The 20,561-nt window shown below is 53.8% G+C and overlaps 9 protein-coding genes across 9 annotated transcripts; 4 read left to right on the forward strand and 5 right to left on the reverse strand.

Moving 5' to 3' along the window:
• Nucleotides 1-1,099: 1,099 nt before the first annotated feature.
• Nucleotides 1,100-4,344, forward strand: LTS14_002789 (uncharacterized protein; the record flags this gene model as incomplete). The annotated part of the gene is made up of 2 exons (XM_064835494.1): nt 1,100-2,099; nt 2,147-4,344. 2 exons carry the CDS (start codon nt 1,100-1,102, stop codon nt 4,342-4,344), a joined length of 3,198 nt encoding a protein of 1,065 aa, XP_064696544.1.
• A 637-nt stretch (nt 4,345-4,981) lies between these two features.
• LTS14_002790 (uncharacterized protein) lies at nt 4,982-7,012 on the forward strand (the record flags this gene model as incomplete). Its single annotated transcript, XM_064835495.1, has 2 exons — nt 4,982-5,078; nt 5,139-7,012. The coding sequence occupies 2 exons, from the start codon at nt 4,982-4,984 to the stop codon at nt 7,010-7,012; spliced, it is 1,971 nt and encodes a 656-aa protein (XP_064696545.1).
• A 1,467-nt stretch (nt 7,013-8,479) lies between these two features.
• Nucleotides 8,480-9,017, reverse strand: LTS14_002791 (uncharacterized protein; the record flags this gene model as incomplete). Its single annotated transcript, XM_064835496.1, has 2 exons — nt 8,480-8,642; nt 8,689-9,017. The coding sequence occupies 2 exons, from the start codon at nt 9,015-9,017 to the stop codon at nt 8,480-8,482; spliced, it is 492 nt and encodes a 163-aa protein (XP_064696546.1).
• Nucleotides 9,018-9,505: 488 nt separating this feature from the next.
• Nucleotides 9,506-10,447, forward strand: LTS14_002792 (uncharacterized protein; the record flags this gene model as incomplete). Its single annotated transcript, XM_064835497.1, has 1 exon — nt 9,506-10,447. The coding sequence occupies one exon, from the start codon at nt 9,506-9,508 to the stop codon at nt 10,445-10,447; it is 942 nt and encodes a 313-aa protein (XP_064696547.1).
• A 227-nt stretch (nt 10,448-10,674) lies between these two features.
• LTS14_002793 (uncharacterized protein) lies at nt 10,675-13,482 on the reverse strand (the record flags this gene model as incomplete). Its single annotated transcript, XM_064835498.1, has 2 exons — nt 10,675-13,205; nt 13,479-13,482. The coding sequence occupies 2 exons, from the start codon at nt 13,480-13,482 to the stop codon at nt 10,675-10,677; spliced, it is 2,535 nt and encodes an 844-aa protein (XP_064696548.1).
• A 697-nt stretch (nt 13,483-14,179) lies between these two features.
• On the reverse strand, nt 14,180-14,893 carry DID2 (Vacuolar-sorting protein SNF7; the record flags this gene model as incomplete). The annotated part of the gene is made up of 3 exons (XM_064835499.1): nt 14,180-14,446; nt 14,505-14,720; nt 14,780-14,893. The coding sequence occupies 3 exons, from the start codon at nt 14,891-14,893 to the stop codon at nt 14,180-14,182; spliced, it is 597 nt and encodes a 198-aa protein (XP_064696549.1).
• Nucleotides 14,894-15,287: 394 nt separating this feature from the next.
• Nucleotides 15,288-16,272, reverse strand: LTS14_002795 (uncharacterized protein; the record flags this gene model as incomplete). The annotated part of the gene is made up of 3 exons (XM_064835500.1): nt 15,288-15,812; nt 15,865-16,049; nt 16,104-16,272. The coding sequence occupies 3 exons, from the start codon at nt 16,270-16,272 to the stop codon at nt 15,288-15,290; spliced, it is 879 nt and encodes a 292-aa protein (XP_064696550.1).
• Nucleotides 16,273-16,561: 289 nt separating this feature from the next.
• On the forward strand, nt 16,562-19,027 carry LTS14_002796 (uncharacterized protein; the record flags this gene model as incomplete). The annotated part of the gene is made up of 2 exons (XM_064835501.1): nt 16,562-16,564; nt 16,619-19,027. 2 exons carry the CDS (start codon nt 16,562-16,564, stop codon nt 19,025-19,027), a joined length of 2,412 nt encoding a protein of 803 aa, XP_064696551.1.
• A 93-nt stretch (nt 19,028-19,120) lies between these two features.
• Nucleotides 19,121-20,439, reverse strand: ARG1 (argininosuccinate synthetase; the record flags this gene model as incomplete). Its single annotated transcript, XM_064835502.1, has 2 exons — nt 19,121-20,314; nt 20,368-20,439. 2 exons carry the CDS (start codon nt 20,437-20,439, stop codon nt 19,121-19,123), a joined length of 1,266 nt encoding a protein of 421 aa, XP_064696552.1.
• Nucleotides 20,440-20,561: the final 122 nt, after the last annotated feature.

Consider the following 20,561-nt stretch of genomic DNA (forward strand, 5'->3'; position numbering starts at 1 on the left):
GCCACTATACTGATCTATGAGTGAGGCATTTTCGTTTTACAACCAACACCGATTTGGTAAAGACCGAGCGATTTCTGGTTTTCGATGGCGGTGAGGCTGCCAGTGTGCATAGTCTTCTGGTCAGCATGGTGTCTAGGGTCTAGGTACCTCCTGCTTCGGACCTCGACCATTGCCGCGGATGAGAGCGATGACAAGGACTGGTGCAAAGTCTGAATGTCGTCGTCGGCGTTGGCGTGCTCACATGCTCATACGCCACGAATGCCCCGAGGGGTCACGGCTGCGGGGTGGGGCCTAGGATAAGTTTTTGCAGCTCGACTATAGTACCAGTATAGTGAGGATTTGGGATGCTCCATGAGCCATACATCCTGCCGGGAGAGATGCATTATAGCAAGACGAGGACGCATTGGGGAAGCACGTTGCCATCATGAACGATTGCGTGAGTCAAGTGGACTACAATCACGATCGCCAGTGGTAATAGTCAAAGCTCCCATTGGCCAGCGGGTGAAGCAGGCATCGCAGATCGGTAGCGTCGTCATTCGCAGGACCATTCAGGAACAAGCCTGACTTTGCTCTTTAAGAACTTGTACGGCCACCTGACTCTGTTCGTACGTATCAGACGCACTACTACTCGGTGCTGGATACTACCCCTCCACGACTACTACTGCTATTATTATTGCCATTGCTATTGCGATTTGCTTTTTGTTCTTTGACTTCACCATAACGAATCACGCCCCCAGACCAAAGGTGAGCAGGAGGAAAATGTCACTTTGTACCGCCCTTATCAGAAGCATCTGCAGGGACAGGCTGCACGTTCGAGGCCAGCGACAAGCTCGTGGTCCAATGGTGTAATAGCGACAGTAGCGGTCAATGCAATGCAGACCTACATTACGGCCATCGCACCATACATTGTGCCACCCTTCCACCCTTTGTCTCCCTGTCAGCTTATTGCAGTCATGTACTACCCGGCCCTTCACATCTAGCAAAATCACCTACCCGACTTCAAACGATAAAGAGACTGGCAAAACTCTGACGCCATACTAACCAAGACAGCAGACCTGATCATCTTCGTTGATTGATCGTTCGCCAGCACATTCTCACCATGTCGATGCCACCTGTACCTCCCCGACCCCAGCGGACGTCGGTCAAGCAAGGGATGCCCCAAATACCACCGCGCCCCGTCCGCAAGCTCGACCCGTCTCCTCAGCGAGATGACTCCACCCGCTCGCCTTTCAACATCATGCCAAACGCCAATGGCAGCGCCTTTGCACCTCCGAGTGCGCCTGAGCCGTCAGACGAGGCGCCACGCCGACCTCCGAGCGTATCTCTGCCGGCACACGTTGGGGACGAGGGCATTGAATACAGCAGCTACGATCAGCTGCCAGCAGAAGCTCGTGGTGCGGCGGCCACTGCACCAGAACAGACCAAAAACGTGGCAGCGGATGTTCCGTTGCACCAGCCCAAGGCTTCCGTGCCTCAGTCAACTGCCACCAGCCGTATCTCTGCGGTCACCAGCACCGATTCAACGACTGCTGCCGCAGCTGGTATCGGCAAGTCCCAGCCGGACGACGACGTACATAAGGATCCGCTGAGTCGCGTGACCAGCAGGACCCATGATGACCGTCCTCGTCGTGCTCCTTCGACAGAGCCGCATTCGCTGAGGACGCAGCCGAGCTTTACCCGCTCGACTTCGAGTCTGCAGAATGGCCGCCCGCCAAGTATGCACAGCATGGACCACCATGAAGACATTCCCAGGATTGGGCAGCAGATTCCACTGTATCCTAATGCTGGTGATGTGCAAGCTCCTTCCCCGGCGCCCACGCAGTCTCAGTTCAGCCAAGGTATTGGTTTCTTCAATGATGGCGGCCAGCGTAACCATCACCGCAAGAGGAGCTCAAGACAAGAGTTCGGTCCAGAAGGCAGCTATGGTCTCCACCACGGCAGTCAAGAGTATCAGGATCAGTTCGAAAAGGCGTGGGTCGCGAAACATCCCAATGAAGCTGCCAAGGAAGGATATAATCCGTACATGCTTCGCCCGGAGACCGCGTTGAGCAGCGATCAGCTCAATCGCATAGTCTCGAACGAGGCAGACATTGGCATGGGTAAGCAAGACGGTTGACAACTAGTAGACCAAGCTAACACGTTGCAGGTACATCGCCAACCGCCATCGGTACACCTACTCAAAACTTCGCTGCCGAGGCTACCACGGCGTTCATCTCTCGCAACAACTCCGCCGCACCGTCGCCCATGCCCATGCAAGAACTGCCGCTCCGCAAAGTGCCATCACGTGACCAACATCTGCCTTCTCTGGAATCGTCCCTTCGCAAGCAGAGCTTCCCTTTCAACGAGACTTCGCATTTGCATGGAAATAACGAAAACGAGGTGTACCACCTTGATCCACGAGATCGCATCACGAATAAGGTTACCGGAGGTGGTCCGGTGGACAATGCAATCGATCTAGGTCCTCAAGGTGGCAATACCGAGGCACGTGGCGGATGGTTTGTCGAGACTGGAGAAGGCATCCCAATCCTTGCTTCGGACGAGCTTCAGAAGAGACCAAGTAGCGCCTTCCTGCAACCGGCCGTGGACCCTGAGGATGTGTCTTATTCTGATGACCACTACGACAGCGACGATTACGGCCGTAGGAGGAGTCTTAGTCGTCCCACCAGTAGACCCGGCAGTGTGCACGGTAGCTATCAAGGCGGCCCTCTGCATCGCTTCGTTTCGCATGAGGACCACCATGGTTCTGGTATGGGTACACCACTTGAGGAAATCGAGGAGTATGAGCCACTCTTCCCAGAGGACGAAAAGGATGACGGTCGGCCGAGACTCTTCAAGAAGAAGCGGCCAGATTTGTCTAGACATCACTTCCCTAGTCAAGATGTCTGGGAGGACACACCGAACTCGCTGCAGTACCAGGCGACCGTGCAGACACCGGAGCCGCCGCAAGCGGCACGGGCACCGCCACCAGCTGAGGGCATTGATCCAGGAAAGGTGTTCGAGACGCCCGAACAAGAAGAGGCGAGGAAGACGCAGAATCCCGCCGACATGACTAGCGATAGCAAGACCTTTGCTAAACCACACTTTAAAGCCGGTGTAATGGATGATCTGCACGCTGGACGACCTGGTGTGCAGCGATTTCCAAGCTCCGATATCTGGGAAGATACGCCTGATAGCATGCGCCTCGAGACGACCGTGAGCTCACCGCAGATGGATGAAGTCAGGAGTCCTCCCGAGGATCGACCCACAACTACTGCTATACCACACCAGCAGGATGATGCGGAAGCAAGGAGTACGACTGGCTACACACAGGTCCACCGTCCTAGTATACCTTCTCGTCCTCAGCGCAGGAGTGGGTTGGCACAAGAAATGAAGCCGGATGAGGATACACGTCAAAGGGAAGTGCCCGATCTTGGCACGAACGAGGAGCAGGTCATTGATCGATCAAGACCTACTATCACAGACAGGCCTAAGCCTACTGTACCTGCTCGCCCTGCAAGACATGGTGACCATGCCGATGGTGCACCTCTAGCCAAGTCACTCTCGGGCGCAAGCGACGAGGCAGTCACGTCGCCACCAGAGAAGAAGGCCAAGCCTGCCGTACCTGCAAGACCAGCTGGTAGCAAGATCGCAGCAATGCAGGCTGGATTCATGAACGACCTCAACGCTCGTCTCAAGCTCGGCCCACAGGGTCCACCAAAATCCCAGGAACCCGACGCTGAGGTCAATGATGTACCCAAGGAGCCTTTGGTGGATGCACGAAAGAGCCGTGCTAAAGGCCCAGCAAGGCGTAAGCCAGCGAGTGCTACAGAGTCTTTTGGATTCTCTTTCTGCTCACCCATGACGCTCTGGCAGATCGATGAGACTGATGAGCTGAAAGTTGCGCCTAGTGAGGCTGCTGCATCGGCAGCATCTCATGCGCAGCCATCGGCCGAGACGAACGCGCAGCTCGAAAGAGTCTTGTCCGAGAACGAGGAGAAAAATACGCAGGAGCCACCTATGCATATCAAATCAGACAGCATGTCTGAAGACCGCTCAGCCGCTGCTCATACACATGAAGCTATTGGGGCAGAAGGCGATAAGCCACTTTCCGGTGTCTCGTCGGCTGTAATTGACGAGCACAGCCAAGTTCAACCTGGCCTGGAGAAGTCGCTGGCTCATGCCGAGGCCGCGCCGGCGAATGCAGAGGAAGTACAGAAGCATGATGAGAAGACCATGGCATCTTCAGCTATGCAGACTGGACAGAAGAACATGGAAATTACGTCGCCTGAGGCAGAGAAGCAGAGACTTACGGCTTATGTTGGTGGCGAGGCGCAGCAGGAGGGTGATGTTGTCCTGGAGGAGTAGCTTGTTAGTCGCACAGGAATGAATCAGATTGTATACAGAACTGCATGGAAATGGCATCAAGGCGCCGGGAAGGGGGCGTACGCGAGGAAAGTTTGTTTCGGGCATTGCGTCGAGACTCAATTGTTCTATGTCGCCGCCGCGCTAAGCGCACAAGGGTACCATTCTCTAGATACAGTGTAGTGAGCACTATCACAAGGGCCTTTACAGGGTGCTGCAAGACTGACTGCCAGCATCGTGCCTGCCTTGTTCGACGAAGCGCGACGAATGGGGAAAGAGCTAGATAAGCGGCGGCTCTAGCCGAAGCGATTCATGTTAAGAGACACAAGCTTCGAACAACGGCCTGCGTCATTCTCAATACACTGATTCTAACTCTCTTGTTCACCATCGCAGGCTAGCGCAGTGCGTGTCTGGCTTACTGCCGCTCTACACAATCAGCTTGTGCCTGTCTGTCTCTGCTGGGGCACGGTCACGCAAACGGCAGACGCCACACGTTGTCGACGCGGCCATCGCTTGCTCCTACTTCTCAGTCGCCGTGAACACAACACGAAACGCGTAGGCGCTGGATAGACGTACACACAATCGGACTTGGATTGTTCAATGAACGCTTCAAATTGCTCCATCCCTGATCAGGAACGTCATGTCGAACAAACAGGCCCGGGTGCCCTTCTGCAAATTCCTGCTGGAGGGCAAGTGCAAGAGAGGGAAGGATTGCAAATATCGGCATCATGGACCAGGTATGCTCGAATGCCTGGAATCACGCTCCCATTCGCGACCACTGACCGTTTGCTTCACAGAACGGCCAACCGCGACAGCATACGGATGCGAGCTTTGGGGCCCCGCCGAAGCAGCTTGGCCATCCATCAATCCCCATGGTCCACCTGGCACATTCACAACAATGATCGATGACTCCTTCCAAGCGACCTTCTCAGCAGGACTTTTGACCACGAACGTACAACCCCTGAGTGCTTTGAAGCCCAAGCTACGCGTAGATCTCGTGACGTCAATGCTCGAGGTCACTTTTTTCATGCCTTCCCGAAATATCTGGACACACTATGGCAAGAAGGAGGATGCGGAAGTTGTGGCAAAGACCCTGGACAAGACGGTCTTGCGTGGTCTCACATTCGCTTGCAGTGTCAAGGAGTCGACAAAGGGTCGTTTGTGGACCGTGCAGATGACAAACATGACAGACGACTTTGATGAGGCGTTCATCCGCGGCCTTTTGCCGCATACCGTGTCGAATCCTAAAGCTGTCGTCTTCGGTCCGCTGACTTACGGCGCTCTCGTGTCGCCATTCAATGTATTGGAAAAGAAGATTGGCGAGTTTACTATGCGCCATATCCTCGGCAACGACATCAAAGCCAGCAAAAGCCGTCTGAGAAGTGTCATTACACTAGAGTTCGAAGGCTTCCCGAACCTGGCGTCGCTTGCAGCCAGCCTCAATGGTCAAAACGTTTCTGGGCTCGGTGACTGCAAAATCTGGGCGTCCGAACGACTGCGGGTCGTTCTGAGCATCGATCGTGAGAGCTACTTCTACCGTTCGAAGCAGCTCAAGCGAGTCTCTACCAACGTCTGGCGAGATCTCAAGGTGTCGGTACATATCGACGACAAGGATGTTGGAGAGAATCCTCTCTACGGGTCAGGGAAGACGGTCGACGTTACGCTATGCGGCACAAGCCGTACAAACATTGGGCTGGCAAAGGCAGCCATCAACGAGGTCTGTGCCAAAGCTGTGGACTTTCATCTCGACTACACTCGACCAGTCGGAGGTGTCCAGACGCATCGGCTGCGGCTTACTAAGACGAAAGCATACAGAGATGCCGTAAAGACTGGTGGAGGGTTTGAGAGAGCTCAGCGCGCCGTGGGATCTGATCTAGTCAGTCTTGACGAGGAGTCGGACCCGCCAGCCATTATCGTCAAGGGTGATGCGACGGTGGTCTCGATTGTGAAGAAAGCACTCAGTGTCAACGCTTCAGCCACAGATGGTGCCCTGACTTGCCCGATATGTCTTGATCTAATCAAGAAGGCGGTGGTCATGTACGGCTGCGGTCATGTGTGCTGCAAGGATTGCTTCGCTAAGTACTGCGCGACGGCCACAATTGCTCAAGTTCCGCTTCGCTGCTTCAATACAGGCTGCGAAGTCTTGATGCCAGTACAACTGGTTCGCGACAATCTGGACAAGGAAGCGCTGTACAAAGTCCTCAGCTTAGCGGCGGTGAATCAGATGCAGACTCGCCCAAAGCAGTATCAGCAATGCGCCGGCCCAAGCTGCAAAGCTTTCTTCGACATCGAAGCCGGGGGTGAGAGCCTCTGCCCGTCCTGCTTCACGATCACTTGCGTGGGGTGCAAGGTCGAAATGCACTTCGGCGAGAGCTGTTCGGACTACAAGGGGCGCGCGAATGGTCACCTTGGTGCACTACAGAAATGGATGGACGAGAACAAGTGCAAGCGCTGTACGAAGTGCGATGCTGCCGTGCAGAAGGTCGACGGCTGCAACAACATGCGCTGCAGTGGGTGTAGGTCAGACTTTTGCTGGAAGTGCATGAAGATCTTTGACGGCCATAAAGATGTCTATGGTCATCTTGTGAGCGAGCACGGCGGCTATTTCGATCCTGGCGAAGGGTGGGTCGTGGATGACTATGTGATCGTTCTGCATGAGGAAGAAAGTTAATCCAGCAGGGATGCTGCCTCGCACTGCCCACGCGCGGATCAGGCGTAGATACCCGGGGGTCGCAAACAAGATGACACGTTGCTGGCGATGTTTGATAGCAGTTCGGTTGGATCGCAACAGGATCAAGGTTCTTGGCATTTCGAGCAGTTATGGACTGTATTGCTGGATATAGATCGTATCTAAGTCGAGCGTGCTAGGCTGCGAGATGCTTCCTGGATTAGAGCAATGGTCGTGGAGCTGTAGTCGTGGGTAGTGAAGATACTGTCAGTGTAGAACGCTGTATCATACAAGGCCGCAATCACTTCAATCACACAAGCCCACTTTTGTCAATGTGTTCAAAGTGATGCGAATGCCAATAGACTCAATTACAATTGCTTGAGCGGCTCATGCACTGCAACAGCGCTCCATCATCCCGAGCTCATCGTAGCTCAAACAGGGTTTCTAACCGGCCTTTAGCTTGATGCTCGTCGACAGCCTCCCCGTGCATAACACCATGCACGTACGCGGAGCCCACAAGCTGACATTGACCGCTTTGTAAGGGGCGCAAGATTATAGGCAAGATTGCACCTCTTAGTATGACGACGACATCACCTGCCCTCGACTCAGCAGGTCCCAGTCCCAGGCTTCCACTCTGCGTCGCGAAGACCCTGCGACTCAACACTGCGTCCCAATAGCAGTCCTGGCAGCTGAAATATGTTGTCGGGTCTATCGATTCCTCGTATCCGTGGCCGCCCTTTGCGCATGCTTGAATCGAGGTCACTACAACGTCGATAAGTCTCACCATAGCCCGATGTGATGCTCTTGACATACTCGCGCCCTGTCGATTAGAGGCACACGGCAGGACATATGCTAGAGTTGGGACAGCACTGGCCATCTCGTTGTCAGGCCTCGACTGGACATGTGTATAGACCACTTCTCGTAACCACTCATTATCCTGTATCTCCATTCCTAGGGTTGACGTAGTGAAATACTGCAAGGACGTGTCTGCACAGTAATCGTGTCAAGCATAATACCCATCACGCTAAGGACCGCAGGTACAGAAGAAGTCATCTGTACGCTTAGCGCCCGGCTTAATCCTCCAGCGGCGTCAAACAATCTCGGGAGGCTGTGCTTGTCCTGCAGCAAATCATACTCTCTGTCTGGCCGAAATGCCCAGGATGCTATTTCCTCGTCGTCGGCAAGATCATCGGAGCGGTGCGAGACAAAGTGTAATGGCCAGATGGTTGTGCCCTCTTTCAAGGCGTAAAAGGTAGCAGACTGCAGTATCGATGCAAGTGACTTTGTATAGTCAGGCTTGAGGGCGGTAGGAATGGGCCCTGCCAGTAGACCTAATGTAGCATATATGCTGTCCCGAGGCTCGCTCTTCTGGTAGCGACTGCCCGTCAAAGATATCAGCCTAGTTAGGGTGGATATGTTGCTGGGCGATTGGTCTCTTGTCCTGATTGTTGTGAGCAGCTGTTGAGCACTCTATACGCCAGCAGCTTCGTCCATACTGATCTCTGCTTTCTCACGCACTAGGGGACGAAACCATACCAGAGCGACAAGAACCTCGAATAAGGAGGTGCAGTACGACCCGACGTAGACCATGTTTCGGGGAGCTAGAGCGGCCTCCTGGACGACCCAGAGACGTCTGGATATATGAGTTAAGGGCAGCTTGCATCGATACTATCACGTACCTAAACCAAGGAATGGCTGCAGCCTTTCGTATGGCCACCCAGTCAATCTCAAACGCTATATCAGTCTGCGGTTTGTGTAAGAGCATGTCGTCAAGGTTGCGGAAATGGTCAGTATCTTCTTCAGCATCACCATACAATGCATCCAGCATGCGGACCATGCGTTCGGACATATCGTCTTCGTCATAGTCTCCCAGATGCACCAGGTTGCCACTGGACTGAGAGTATATCCTTCCCATCAAGGCGACTTGCTCGTTACGCTCCAGAACAACATCTTGGTTGATACATACTGCGTCAATCCACAAGACTCGCGGATGATCCTGCAGCCGCATACGCAGATAGAGCCAGCTCGGAGTTCACTGGCACATGTACAGGTGCGCCGTCCAGCAGTATACGGCGTGAGCGGACGGAGCTGCCCCAGACATAAGATATCGTCTCGTATGGCTGCCATGCTGCCGACGAGATTGTAACATGTCTAATGTGAGCTTGTATGGGTTCTTGGCCTGTGCCTGGGAGTATTTCTAGTACCCTGATCTCCTCCAGATCATTGTTGAGGGCTCGATAATGGTAGCCCCCCACGTCTTCCTGCTCATCTGTAACCTCCAGATCGTTTCCGAGCATGCTCTACAGCGGTATCAGAGGCGTAATGGTCGCTCAGATTGTGAGGTGGGAAGTCTTAGTAGAGCTAGTCGAGTTGGCTACGGAACAACGTACCCGTGCACAGACCACCATATGTCGAGCACTATCATCCTCATGAACATGAACATCGCCGATCACATGAATACGGGAGTGACACTTCATCGTCGTCCGGGTTGCTAATATGTCCAGGAGAGAGCTGTTCCACCTACGGAAACAGCTATGTGCGTTCCAACGTCAACTTCTGACCAGACCATACACATCTGAAGCACAACCTCCAACATCGATATCTCTAGCACCCGACCCAGTCCGCTTCCTTCAAGCTGCCGATCAGGCCGCATTACGGCTGGCCAGACAACGTCTAGAGAGCGTAGTGGACCATGCGAAGCATACTACAGAACAAGTCTCCGCCTTCCCGACCGCGCTACAAATCCCCATCACTACTCGCAAGCCAGGCGTCAACCATGCCTCAGAGGACCCATACGAGACGACCCTCACGCCCTATCAAATGGGCTCTCTCCGCGCCCGCCAACAAGAACAACCAGCCGCCCTTGACAACCTCTTAAAGCAAGCCGACCACATCGACAAACACCTCCAAGACCTACAACTCCTACCATATACCACCTCGTCCGCCGAACCAACCAACCCAGCCTTTACGAAGTGGCAACAGGGAATCATCAAGATGAGCACAGAGGAGAGGAATCTGGCATTGAAAGAGTTGAGCTATGAAGAACAAGCCAAGCGGTCGAGGCTGATGGGCGATAGTAAGAGGCTAGTTGAGATTGTCAAGGAGGTCGAGGCAGCGAGTCGCAAGTATGGTGGACCCGTAGGTGTAGATGCGCCCACTAAAGCAGAGAATCCTTTCGCCGCCGGTACAGCTCACGCTGGAAGTGGGAATCGACAGAGCACATCAGCCAAGGCAGGCACAGCAGACCCGGCAGAGCGAAAGGGTAGTAGTACAGGTGAGCTGAAGCAGAATTTGGCCAAGAAGTTCCCAGGCAGTACGACTGGGAGCGAGCAGAAGGTTGAGACGACGACGGCTACTCCACCGCCAAGGAGAAGTACGGCGCAGACATTGCTAGATTTACAAAGAAGTCTCGCTGAAAGTTTGAAAGGGGGGAAGTGAAGCATCGAAGATAGAATTTGTAGTACCAATCTTGCGCGCACCGCGCGTGGTTTATTCGCGGCTATTAGCTAGCTACGCGACCACGATACACATCTTGTGTAGACCCCTTAAGCGCCCATGGCGTGTATACCAACACCACCAAAAATTCAATAGACCGTCAGAGGTAGAGACGGTCTTCTCCCTCCGTAGCTCGAGAGAAACACATCCTCCACCCTCACAATACTGATTCATTGCACTCCAGCACCACCGACGGCACTCTGAATATCCGATGAAGGGTAAAAGTAAGCCCCAAGTGCGATAATAATATACGCAGCAATGAGCAAACTGCCCTCCAGGTAATTACTTCTTCCATCCAGAATCAAGAAGTTAACCACGAAAGCCGTGACGAACAGACTGATCGTCTCGAAAAGATTAAAGTAGAGACTCATATCCGTATGTAGGATCCAGCCGAGAAGGACAACGATGGGAGTGACGAAGAGCGCGATCTGAATACTTGAGCCGATGGCGACACCGATAGCCAGATCCATCTTGTTCTTCGCGGCGACGGTGACGGCAGTAACGTGCTCGGCTGCATTACCGACGATGGGAAGGATGATGAGACCGATGAATGCTTCACTGATGGGCGAGGAGGCAACCATGTTCGGGATGGCGTCGACCATGAACTCGGCGCAGACAGCGACCAAGGCAGTAGAGCAGAGGAGCAGGACGACTGCGGCGGTACGAGACATGTTTTCCTCTCCCTCCTCATCCTCACCTTTGCTGGCTTCCGATAGTCCAGTCGTGCGGCTCTTCTCGACTTGCGCCTGGAAAGGTGGGACAGGATCAGAGCGGCTGGGTGCGAGAGGGCCGGGTTTCGGTGAATTGGTACGTTGCTTGTTGAAGTCCGGCAAGGAGCTGGCGCGGCGGAGGCCGAAGGCTTCGGAGCGGGCGCGTGACAGTTGAGGCATAGCTGGACGTGGTTTGGGCGCATCCGGCTGTGGTGCAGGACTACTAAAGACGGTGTTTGAGAGGTACTTGGGCAGTGCAGGACGTCCGACATGCGAGGAGATATTGCGCATGTTAAGCGCAAGTCGGCCCGGCGTCACTGTATCCTGAGCTTCGTTCTGTTCGCGTACGAATTCGACGTCATCAGCGAAGCCGACTTTTGGCTCGGCGTTGGTGTGCTCCTTGACCTTTGCTCCTGGCGCGATCTCATCGTCCTGCTTCATGGCCTCTTTCTCCTCGTCGTGGTGATGACGGCGCTTGTGGTGATGCTTCCTGTGATGCTTGCGCTTCGACTTCCTACGCTCAGGAGATTTCGATCCTTCAGCTTGAGCATTCTCGTTGTTTTGCACAAAGTCACGAATGCGAGGCATGATGCCCTGGCGTTTACCTTCATCATCTGCGTCGGCCTCGTCACCACTAGCTATAGCACCAAGAGCGGATTCACGTCGCGATGTAGGTGCGTGCTGGACTTGATGCTCCCAATAGCTACCTTGACGTTCCATCGTTGATGGAGAGCTGATCGCAGAAGGTACTGCCGAAGATGCCGTTGTGCTACTGACACTTGCGTTCGACTTGCGACGGCGGCGGTTCTTGAACATCTTCTTCCTCAATCGCTTGCCGTGGGTCATGATCGAGCCAGATGTGTCAGAGTCCGTGCTGTCAGACGAGCTCGTGTCCGAGGAAGAAGAGGACGAGTTCATGATGTCGTGAAGTACACCAGGGTGAGACTCCTCATCAATGATGGCTTGTGGGGTACTCTCATACATATATGCATGTGTCTTGAGCTGGAACAACAAGTATAGGACGTAAACCAAAAGCAGAATGACACTCGTGCCACGGCTGACTTGCAGGACTGCCTTGTCCGCAGCAGCAGCGCTTGCCTCGTTGAAAGAGGCGTGGAAAGCCGTTGGCAGTAACAGACTCATGACACTCAGACTGAGCAGACAGGCGCTCATCTGGGTGACGGTGCTGTTGTATATCTGCTCACGGTAGCGCAATCCGCCAAAAAGGAATGCCATGCCGAGGATGAGCAGTAGATTGGCCAAGATCGAGCCGAGCAAGGAGGCGCGCACAATGCTAATCTCGCCTTTTACCAGGGCGATGATAAAGATGATCAGCTCCACAGCATTGCCGAAAGATACATTTAGCAAGGCGCCAAGAGTGTCTCCCATACGTGCAGCCACTGACTCGGTCGCGTAGGCGAGCAAGCCAGCTAAAGGCACGATAGCAACAGCGTTCATGGCGAAAATGATGGAGTCATTCAAGCCCACAGCTTCAGCGATGATGCCAATGGGTACGAAAAGGAGCAAGACGTTGATCCAGCTTCGAGAAATGGCGCGCTTGGTATGTTTGCCAAAACGCTTGGAACCGGCCCAGGCACGGGATGGAAGGGATCCTTTCACGGGCTTCTCGCCCTCGGTAGGCGTTATGGCGGTATCTCCATCGCGCGCAGCTTCGGTATTCTGCTCGAGTAGTGGTGGCTGTGCGGACTCCGATGCGACACCTGCAGGGCTCTGGACCTTGGACACCTCAGGCACACCTCCACCACTTCCTCCTCCAGCAAGAACTCCATGTCCATGGCTGTCGCCGCTGTGGGCAAAGGCTGCGGATCCCGACGGTGACCCGGGCCCGACATCGTTGTCGTTCAATCCGCCAGCTTTCTCGTTGCTACCGTCTGGTTGATAAAGAGGCAGGATGGCGCCTCCGTTGATAGTATCTGCGTTGCCGGAAACTGTTCGTCCAACGTGTAATCTCGCTTGACTTTTGTATCGGTCTGGTCGAAATAAGTCAGAAGGTTTTCCCATCGGCGTATGGAGTAGTGCCTTGTGAAGAGGCTTGTGTGTGTAAAGGGAAGTAGGGAGACTGGGAAACGCGAGGGTTGTTATCTGATTGAGTGCAAGGGGATTGCGGGTCTTGTACGTGACGCCTGCACATGCAAGCTAAGCCTTGCTTACTACTCAAAGAAGTGGCGGTGGAGATGTGGCGTGCTTAGCAGGTCTCGGAGCTTCATGATGATTGTCCGAGGACAGAAATGATTGTTACTTACGCATGTCAAGCGTTGCTTTGTCGCTAGTCGCAAACACCTGGTCGTGTGTGGGAGTCTTTCGAACAAACCAAACGAAGTTCTCTCTTGGGGATTCGAGGCGTTTGTCACATTCGCACTTTCTTGGAAACAAGCCAAGACGACGAAGTACGCGATCCGGCTTGGCCTACGTGTCAAAACCTAGACCTCGAACAAGCAATCCATGCGCCACATCTGCTTCCAAGCACACGACTAGCTGCAAAGAATCCCGCAAACTGGGAACGGTAGAGCAAAGCTTCGCGGCACCGGGTTCTGTCTGCCATAACCTATCGACCTTAAGCCTCTCATACGCAATGCTCGTCAGAAAGCGTTATGGTCAAGCTACTCAGCATTATGAGTCTAGAATCTCACTGCCTGAGAATGTATACGCCTAGTCAGTAAGTGAAATATGGGCATCTTGCTCCAGTCCCCCAACATATGGCTCACGGTAGACAGCGACCACAATGATGGGTCCGTCGAAGGGCGCTAGCTGTTGGCGTGCTACACTGCTCTAATAAGGGTTCCTTGAATATCAAACAAGTCGTGCATATTGCAGTACCATAATATGTGATTCACAGGAACCATACTCTGCTTGTCCCCACAAGTCGTGTCCTGTCCTGGCCCCCCAAACGCCACCAACACCATACAATCGTTAACCTCAATCATAAGCGTAGCACGAAAGCCTTCTAATTCCTCAAAGCCCTCAACCGCTCTCCAAGTTTGTCCTCCCTCTCCTCCTCGGGCGCAGCTTTGAGGTCCTTCGCTGGTGTCGCGCCAGCCATCTCCTGTGAAAGCTCCACACCGGCCTCGTCAGCAACCTGGCTCATGAGCTTGTCAACGTCGTCCTGAGGTGTCGCGACAGCCGTCGATTGTGAAGTCGCATTCTCATAGTATCCAGTAGCCACATCCAAATCTTCGAATTGTGTTTGGAAGCGGTCCATTACTGCCGAGATCTAGTACCACCAAGTTAGCACCTGTACCATCCTGCAGGCTGAATATATGGATACGTACCTTCTCCAGATCCATACTCTTCATAGCGCTGTCCATACCCCTAACAACATTCGCCATACTGCCCGTCACCTGTCGCATCGTAACAGCAGTCTGTACCCTCGAGCTCACAGCATCTATTCTCGAGCCCAGACGTAGAAGATTGAGCTTCTCATTCTGCTTCCGTATCGCATTTTGAGCATAGATCTTGGCGATGTCTGAGTGGCCTTGTTGGATAGCCTGTGTAAATTATGGTCAGTCACCCAGTCTCATACCCATCTCATTCATGCCTCCCATACCTTTTTCAATTTCGCCTTCTCGGTCTGCTCGTCCTTGCCGGCTTTTGCTGCTTGTCGATTCAATTGCTTCGCTGTGAACTTGAGGTTGAACAACGCCTTTTCCAGCCCGGACATGATGTCTGCTCTTCACCCTCTTGCGAAAACGGAAGTCCAGTTCTCCGCTGGCTAGATGTGGTATGTCGAGTTTGAAAGCGCCACGCTGTCGCGGATCCGGTGGCAGCTGCTTGGACGAGGCCAGCTATCCCGGGAGCACAGTCCGTGGACGCAGGAATAGTGGCAAACTCCGGATGAGGCGAGGTGGATGGCTTTCTCGTAGGAATCTGGGTGATGAAGGGAATGTTGTTACCTGTGTGCACGATTACATCTCTCGAATCGCGGAGCAGCGTGGGGCAGTGTTCACGTTCACGTGCTTAGTGCGTCACTGTTGGTCCGTGCAGCGTTCGCGAGTGAACATCGGAACGATTGAGATGGGGATCTGCATTGGTGGCATATGATGGTTTACATAAATCTAAATATTCCTACCACCAGTAACACTAATCGTCTGCCCAGTGATGTAGCTGAACAGTGGCGAGACCATGGCCAAGACCGCCGCAGCAGCCTCAGTGGCCGTTCCAGGCCTTCCAAGCGGAATGTCCTTGTACGCCGCAGCTTCATCGCCCTTCTTCGCCGCCCGCTGCGCTTGCGGTATGCCAAGAGCGACCTTCTCACCATCTGGCGTAAGCACGAATGCACCCTCTTCCTTGGCGGCTGTCAGACGAGTCATTATGTGACCAAATGCAACCGTGTTGGCCCGGACCCCGAACTGAGGACCCCATTCTTTGGCGATGGTCTTGGTGAGACCGGTCACGCCGGCTTTGGCGAGAGCGTAGTTGGCCTGGCCTGCGTTGCCGTGGAGGCCGGAGGTGGAGGAGACGTTCACGATGGAGCGAGGTTCGCCGTCTTTGACGCGGAAGTAGGGTGCTGCGGCTCGGACGAGCTTGAAGGGTGCGGTGTTGTGGAGGGCGATGATGGTGTCCCATTGTTTGTCTGTGGTCTGCACCAGCGTCAGTACGAAGGCCTTGAGAGACTGCAAAGTGACTCCTTACCTTGTGAATGACGCCGTCCCATGTATAGCCGGCATTGTTGACGATGATGTGGATCTTGCCATTACCAAACTCTGCTGTCTTCTTTACAAGATCGGCGATGTATTTATCGTCAAGCATATCGCCAGGTATCGACGTAGCTTGTCCGCCAGCTTTGTTGATCTCGTCCGCTACACTCTGCGATTTCTCTAAATTACATAGTCAGCAAGATGAATAGCAATCCATTGACTGTGAGCACTAACTGGCATCGATATCTGACACCACGACCTTGGCACCCTCCTTTGCGAATAGCCTGGCCGTCTCGGCACCAATCCCCTGTCCGGATCCTGTTATGATCGCAACGGACCCATTGAGCATACCCTTTGGGTAGTTCAGATGAGCGGCAATCTGCTCGACACGTTGGCTAGCCATGCTGAACGATGCGAGGGTGGTGAATGATGAGAGAAATGATACACTATCGTCAAGAATATTCTACAGTGGAGGATATAAGCCTGCCGGTGCTTCGGTGATTCAGGTGTCCCTTCCGCTGTGGTCTTCAGCATTCACTGAACATTGTGCCTCGGCTTTGCTGTCAAGGTGGAGAACAACCTGAATCGAGTTACTAAGCTTCCGAGCTCACGTGCAGGCTAACCCGATGCGGCGTTCGCGCTCGATGATGACAACGCGCCGGACGATTCTCGAAGACCTTCTTTGCCTCTTTATGGTGAGTTGGCCTTTGTTATCGACGCCCATGGCTACCGCACATACTGACGATCAGCCGACTAGGCACCCTTTTGCGATGGACACCACTTCTGCGAGCAACCTCAACATGACAACTCCCAAGCCTACCTTGAAATGGTCGAAGCAGTTCTCGGTAACGACGAGCGATCGTGTTGCACTTCCTGGGGACAAGATCTTGCTTCCGCCTTCAGCGTTGGAGGATTTGTTGGAGGCGACTTCGGCCGTGGCAGCTCATGCAAAGCAGCGAGATCTGCCAGCATACGACCCATACAACTCGTCGACTTGGTCGGCACATAGGCGAGCGGAAGCAGAGTTCCAGGATCAATGGCAGCAGTTGCTCTACCCTCTGACATTTCGGCTCGTCAATGGCGAGAACGAGCGAGTGGTGTATGCTGGTATTCGGGAGTTCTCGGCCGAGGAGGGCCAAGTTGTGCTCAGCCCGTTCTTGTGGGAGAGCTTAGGACTGAAAGCCCACGAGGCTAACCGCGAGGATGCCATGGAAGTAGATGGAAAGAGTCTGTCATCAACCATCACCATCCATGCCAAGATTCTGCCCAAGGGCACATTTGCGAAGCTCAGGCCAATGGAAGCTGGCTACGATCCGGAGGACTGGAAAGCATTACTCGAGCAGTATTTGCGACAGAACTACACCACCCTTACGAATGGCGAGGTGTTGATCGTACCTGGTCCAAGAGGTGCAGGAGGCAAGAAGGAGGAGTTCCGCTTTTTGGTTGATGGCTTCAAGCCTGACGTGGATGGCATTTGCATTGTGGACACAGACCTCGAAGTCGATATCGAGGCCTTGAACGAGGAGCAAGCACGTGAGACACTCAAGAGGGTCGCAGCAAAGTTGACACGACTGCCTGGATCCGAGCAGGGAACTTCGCCTGGTGGTGAGCTGGACCTATTCAAGGAGCAGACAGGGCAAGTGCTACCGGGAGAATATGTCGACTACCAGCTACCTTCTTGGATTAAGTCGCAGGCTCTCGACTTGGAACTTCACGTGGACGACGAGGATGTCGATCTCGATCTGCTAGTCAGTCCATTCTCGGCAACTCAGCGCGTAAAGCCACGACTCGATGAACATGTCTTTGCTGATCTGGAGGGCCGTCCGCGGAAGCGTATTCGTATAGAGCCGACGAATGCAGAGCTGGAAAAGGCGGAGGCACTGTTCATCTCGGTACATGCTTGCGATATCACCGAACACCCGACGAATGACACATCTGCTGGTAGCAATGCACGCCCGAGACACTATACCCTACGAGCACGACATACTGATGACAAGAGCGACTCGAGCCAGCTGAAGCTCAACGATGATGACGTTGCACCAAATGAAGGAGACGTGCGGTGCAAGAACTGCCTACAATGGGTCCCAGGCCGTGCACTAATGCTACACGAAAACTTCTGTCTTCGCAACAACATCGCCTGCCCTAAAGGATGTGGTCAAGTCTTCCAAAAACGCTCTCCGGCTTACGAAGCCCACTGGCATTGCCTCCACGACGTGGCCTACGGCAGCACCCCAGCCACGAAAGTCAAACACGACTCTATCTTTCACCCAGACAATGTCCTTCGCTGCCAGGACTGTAATACTAAAGAGACCTTTCCCAACATAATCGGCCTCTCTCACCATCGCACAACAACATGTCCATCGAAGCTAATCCTCTGCCGTTTCTGTCACCTCGAAGTTCCACAAGAAGGCGACCCAGACCAACCATCAGCAGAAGTCATGCTCTCTGGCCTTACCGCCCATGAACTAGCCGACGGCGCAAGAACGACCGAATGCCACCTCTGCTCTCGCATTGTCCGACTGAGGGATATGGAAGTCCACCTCCGGACCCACGACCTCGATCGCCTGAACAGACTTGCTCCGCAACCATGCCGCAACATCCTTTGCGGCCGCACACGGGACAGATGTGGGAAGAACGGTGATACGCGAGCAGGAACCAAACAAGGCCAGGGTAGTGGGAACGACATCGGGCTGTGTAGTACTTGTTTCGGACCCCTGTATGTCAGTATGTACGATCCCGAAGGCAAGGCTCTGCGACGGAGAATTGAAAGGCGATATCTGCAACAATTGGCTGTGACAAATGGCTGTGGGAAGGCGCACTGTAAGAACGAATACTGCAAAGCCGGACGCAAGAATATGGGCATCGCAGGCACGATCATCATGAAAGACGGTATGACGATGGTGAAACCTTTCATCGAGGGTCTTGAGAAGCCGCTAGGGGAAGAGAATACGCCATTGCATTTCTGCGTGGATCAGAGGAGTCAGACTTCGAGGCAGATGGCTGAGATGCTTGCTGCTGAAGATGGTGGGTTCACAGGAAAGACATATGAGTTTGAGTGGTGTGTTGGTGCTCTTGAGGCGGAGGAGGGTGATTTGGAGAGGGCGAGGACGTGGTTGAAGAATTGGGCACCCACGAAGCTTGAGCAGGTTAGACGGTAGATTGTAGAGTCTATAGATTTGATCATGAATGTCATGAGTTATGTTTCATAATCATGTTGGGTTTCACCAAGATATCGCACTGCTATAATGCATTCAAGTAGCCTTCGTGCTTCCCCTCGTGACGAGGGAGACGCCGCTCTCCTCCTTCGCCTTTCCGTACTTCTTCAGCCTGATCGCATTGACTGAGATGAAACCGGTAGTGTCTTGTGGCGCGAAATCCCCAATCTCGTCCATACTCGACTCGCTCTCGTCGTACAGCTTCTCCGTCTCTGACCATCTGCCTAGCACGGTGAACATGCCCTTGTAGACCCTGCACCTCACGCTACCGTTCACATTCTTTTGCGAGGCCGTGATGGACGACTCCAGGAACTCTCGCTCAGGGCTGAAGTACAAGCCGTTATACAGAAGCTTGGCGTAGTTGAAAGTGAGGAACTGATCACGAAGTGCGCGAACTTCACGATCCATGACCAAGCCTTCGAGATCGATGTGAGCGGAACGAAGCATAGTCAGGCCAGGGGTCTCGTAGCAGCCTCGGGACTTCAGGCCAATGAAGCGGTTCTCTACAATATCGATACGTCCTACACCATGTCGGCGGGCAATGGCGTTGGCGGTGAGAAACAGATCGACGGCATCTGTTTTCGCGCCGTCTTTGCTTTCAAGCTTGACAGGCAGACCTTGCTTGAAATGCAGTGTGAAATCTTCAGGCTCATTAGGAGCTTTGAGAGGGTCGACCGTCAGTTTCCACATGTCCTCTGGCGGAGTCGTGTTGGGGTCTTCGAGGATGCCGGCTTCATAGCTGCAGTGCGCCAGGTTCTCGTCCATGCTCCAGGGCTTGCTCTTAGTGCTCGTCACTGGGATACCCTTGGAGGAGGCGTAGTCGAGGAGATCGTTGCGGCCCTTGAATTTGTTGTAGAAGACTGGGTCGCGCCATGGCGCGATGACTTGGATCGAGGGCTGAAGAGCGTAGAAGGCGAGCTCGAAGCGGACTTGATCGTTGCCTTTACCTGTGCAGCCATGCGAGACCGCGAAGCAGCCTTCCTTTTGTGCTACAGCGATCTGGGCGCGAGCGATGACCGGACGGGCGAGGGAGGTGCCAAGGAGGTAGACGTTCTCGTATATGGCGTTGGAGGCAATCGCCGGGTAGCAGAGGTCTTCGATGAATTCCCGGCGCAGGTCTTCGATGTAGCATTGGCTGGCTCCGATCTTGAGTGCCTTTTCCTTTGCTGCTTTGAAGTCCTCCTCTTGGCCTACGTCGGCCATGAAGGCGATCACCTCATAGCCTTCATCCTGTCGCCGTGCTGTCAGTATACGAAGCAGTGAGTTCTGAGCGCGAGACCTACGAGCAGATAGCGGAGGATACAGCTGGTGTCGAGACCGCCTGAGTAAGCCAAGCATACTTTGCCTTTGCCCATGTTGGAGGTATTCTGGTGGAGAGGCGTGAAGAGTAGAGGGACGATTGTTAGGAGATTGGAAGAGTGAAGGGGAGTGCCAATGGCTGGAAAACAATGCGCTGGGATGCGTCACACAACTTTTT

The sequence above is a fragment of the Recurvomyces mirabilis genome, assembly GCF_035927965.1.
Source record: "Recurvomyces mirabilis strain CCFEE 5264 chromosome Unknown scaffold_6, whole genome shotgun sequence".
NCBI lineage: Eukaryota > Fungi > Ascomycota > Dothideomycetes > Mycosphaerellales > Teratosphaeriaceae > Recurvomyces > Recurvomyces mirabilis.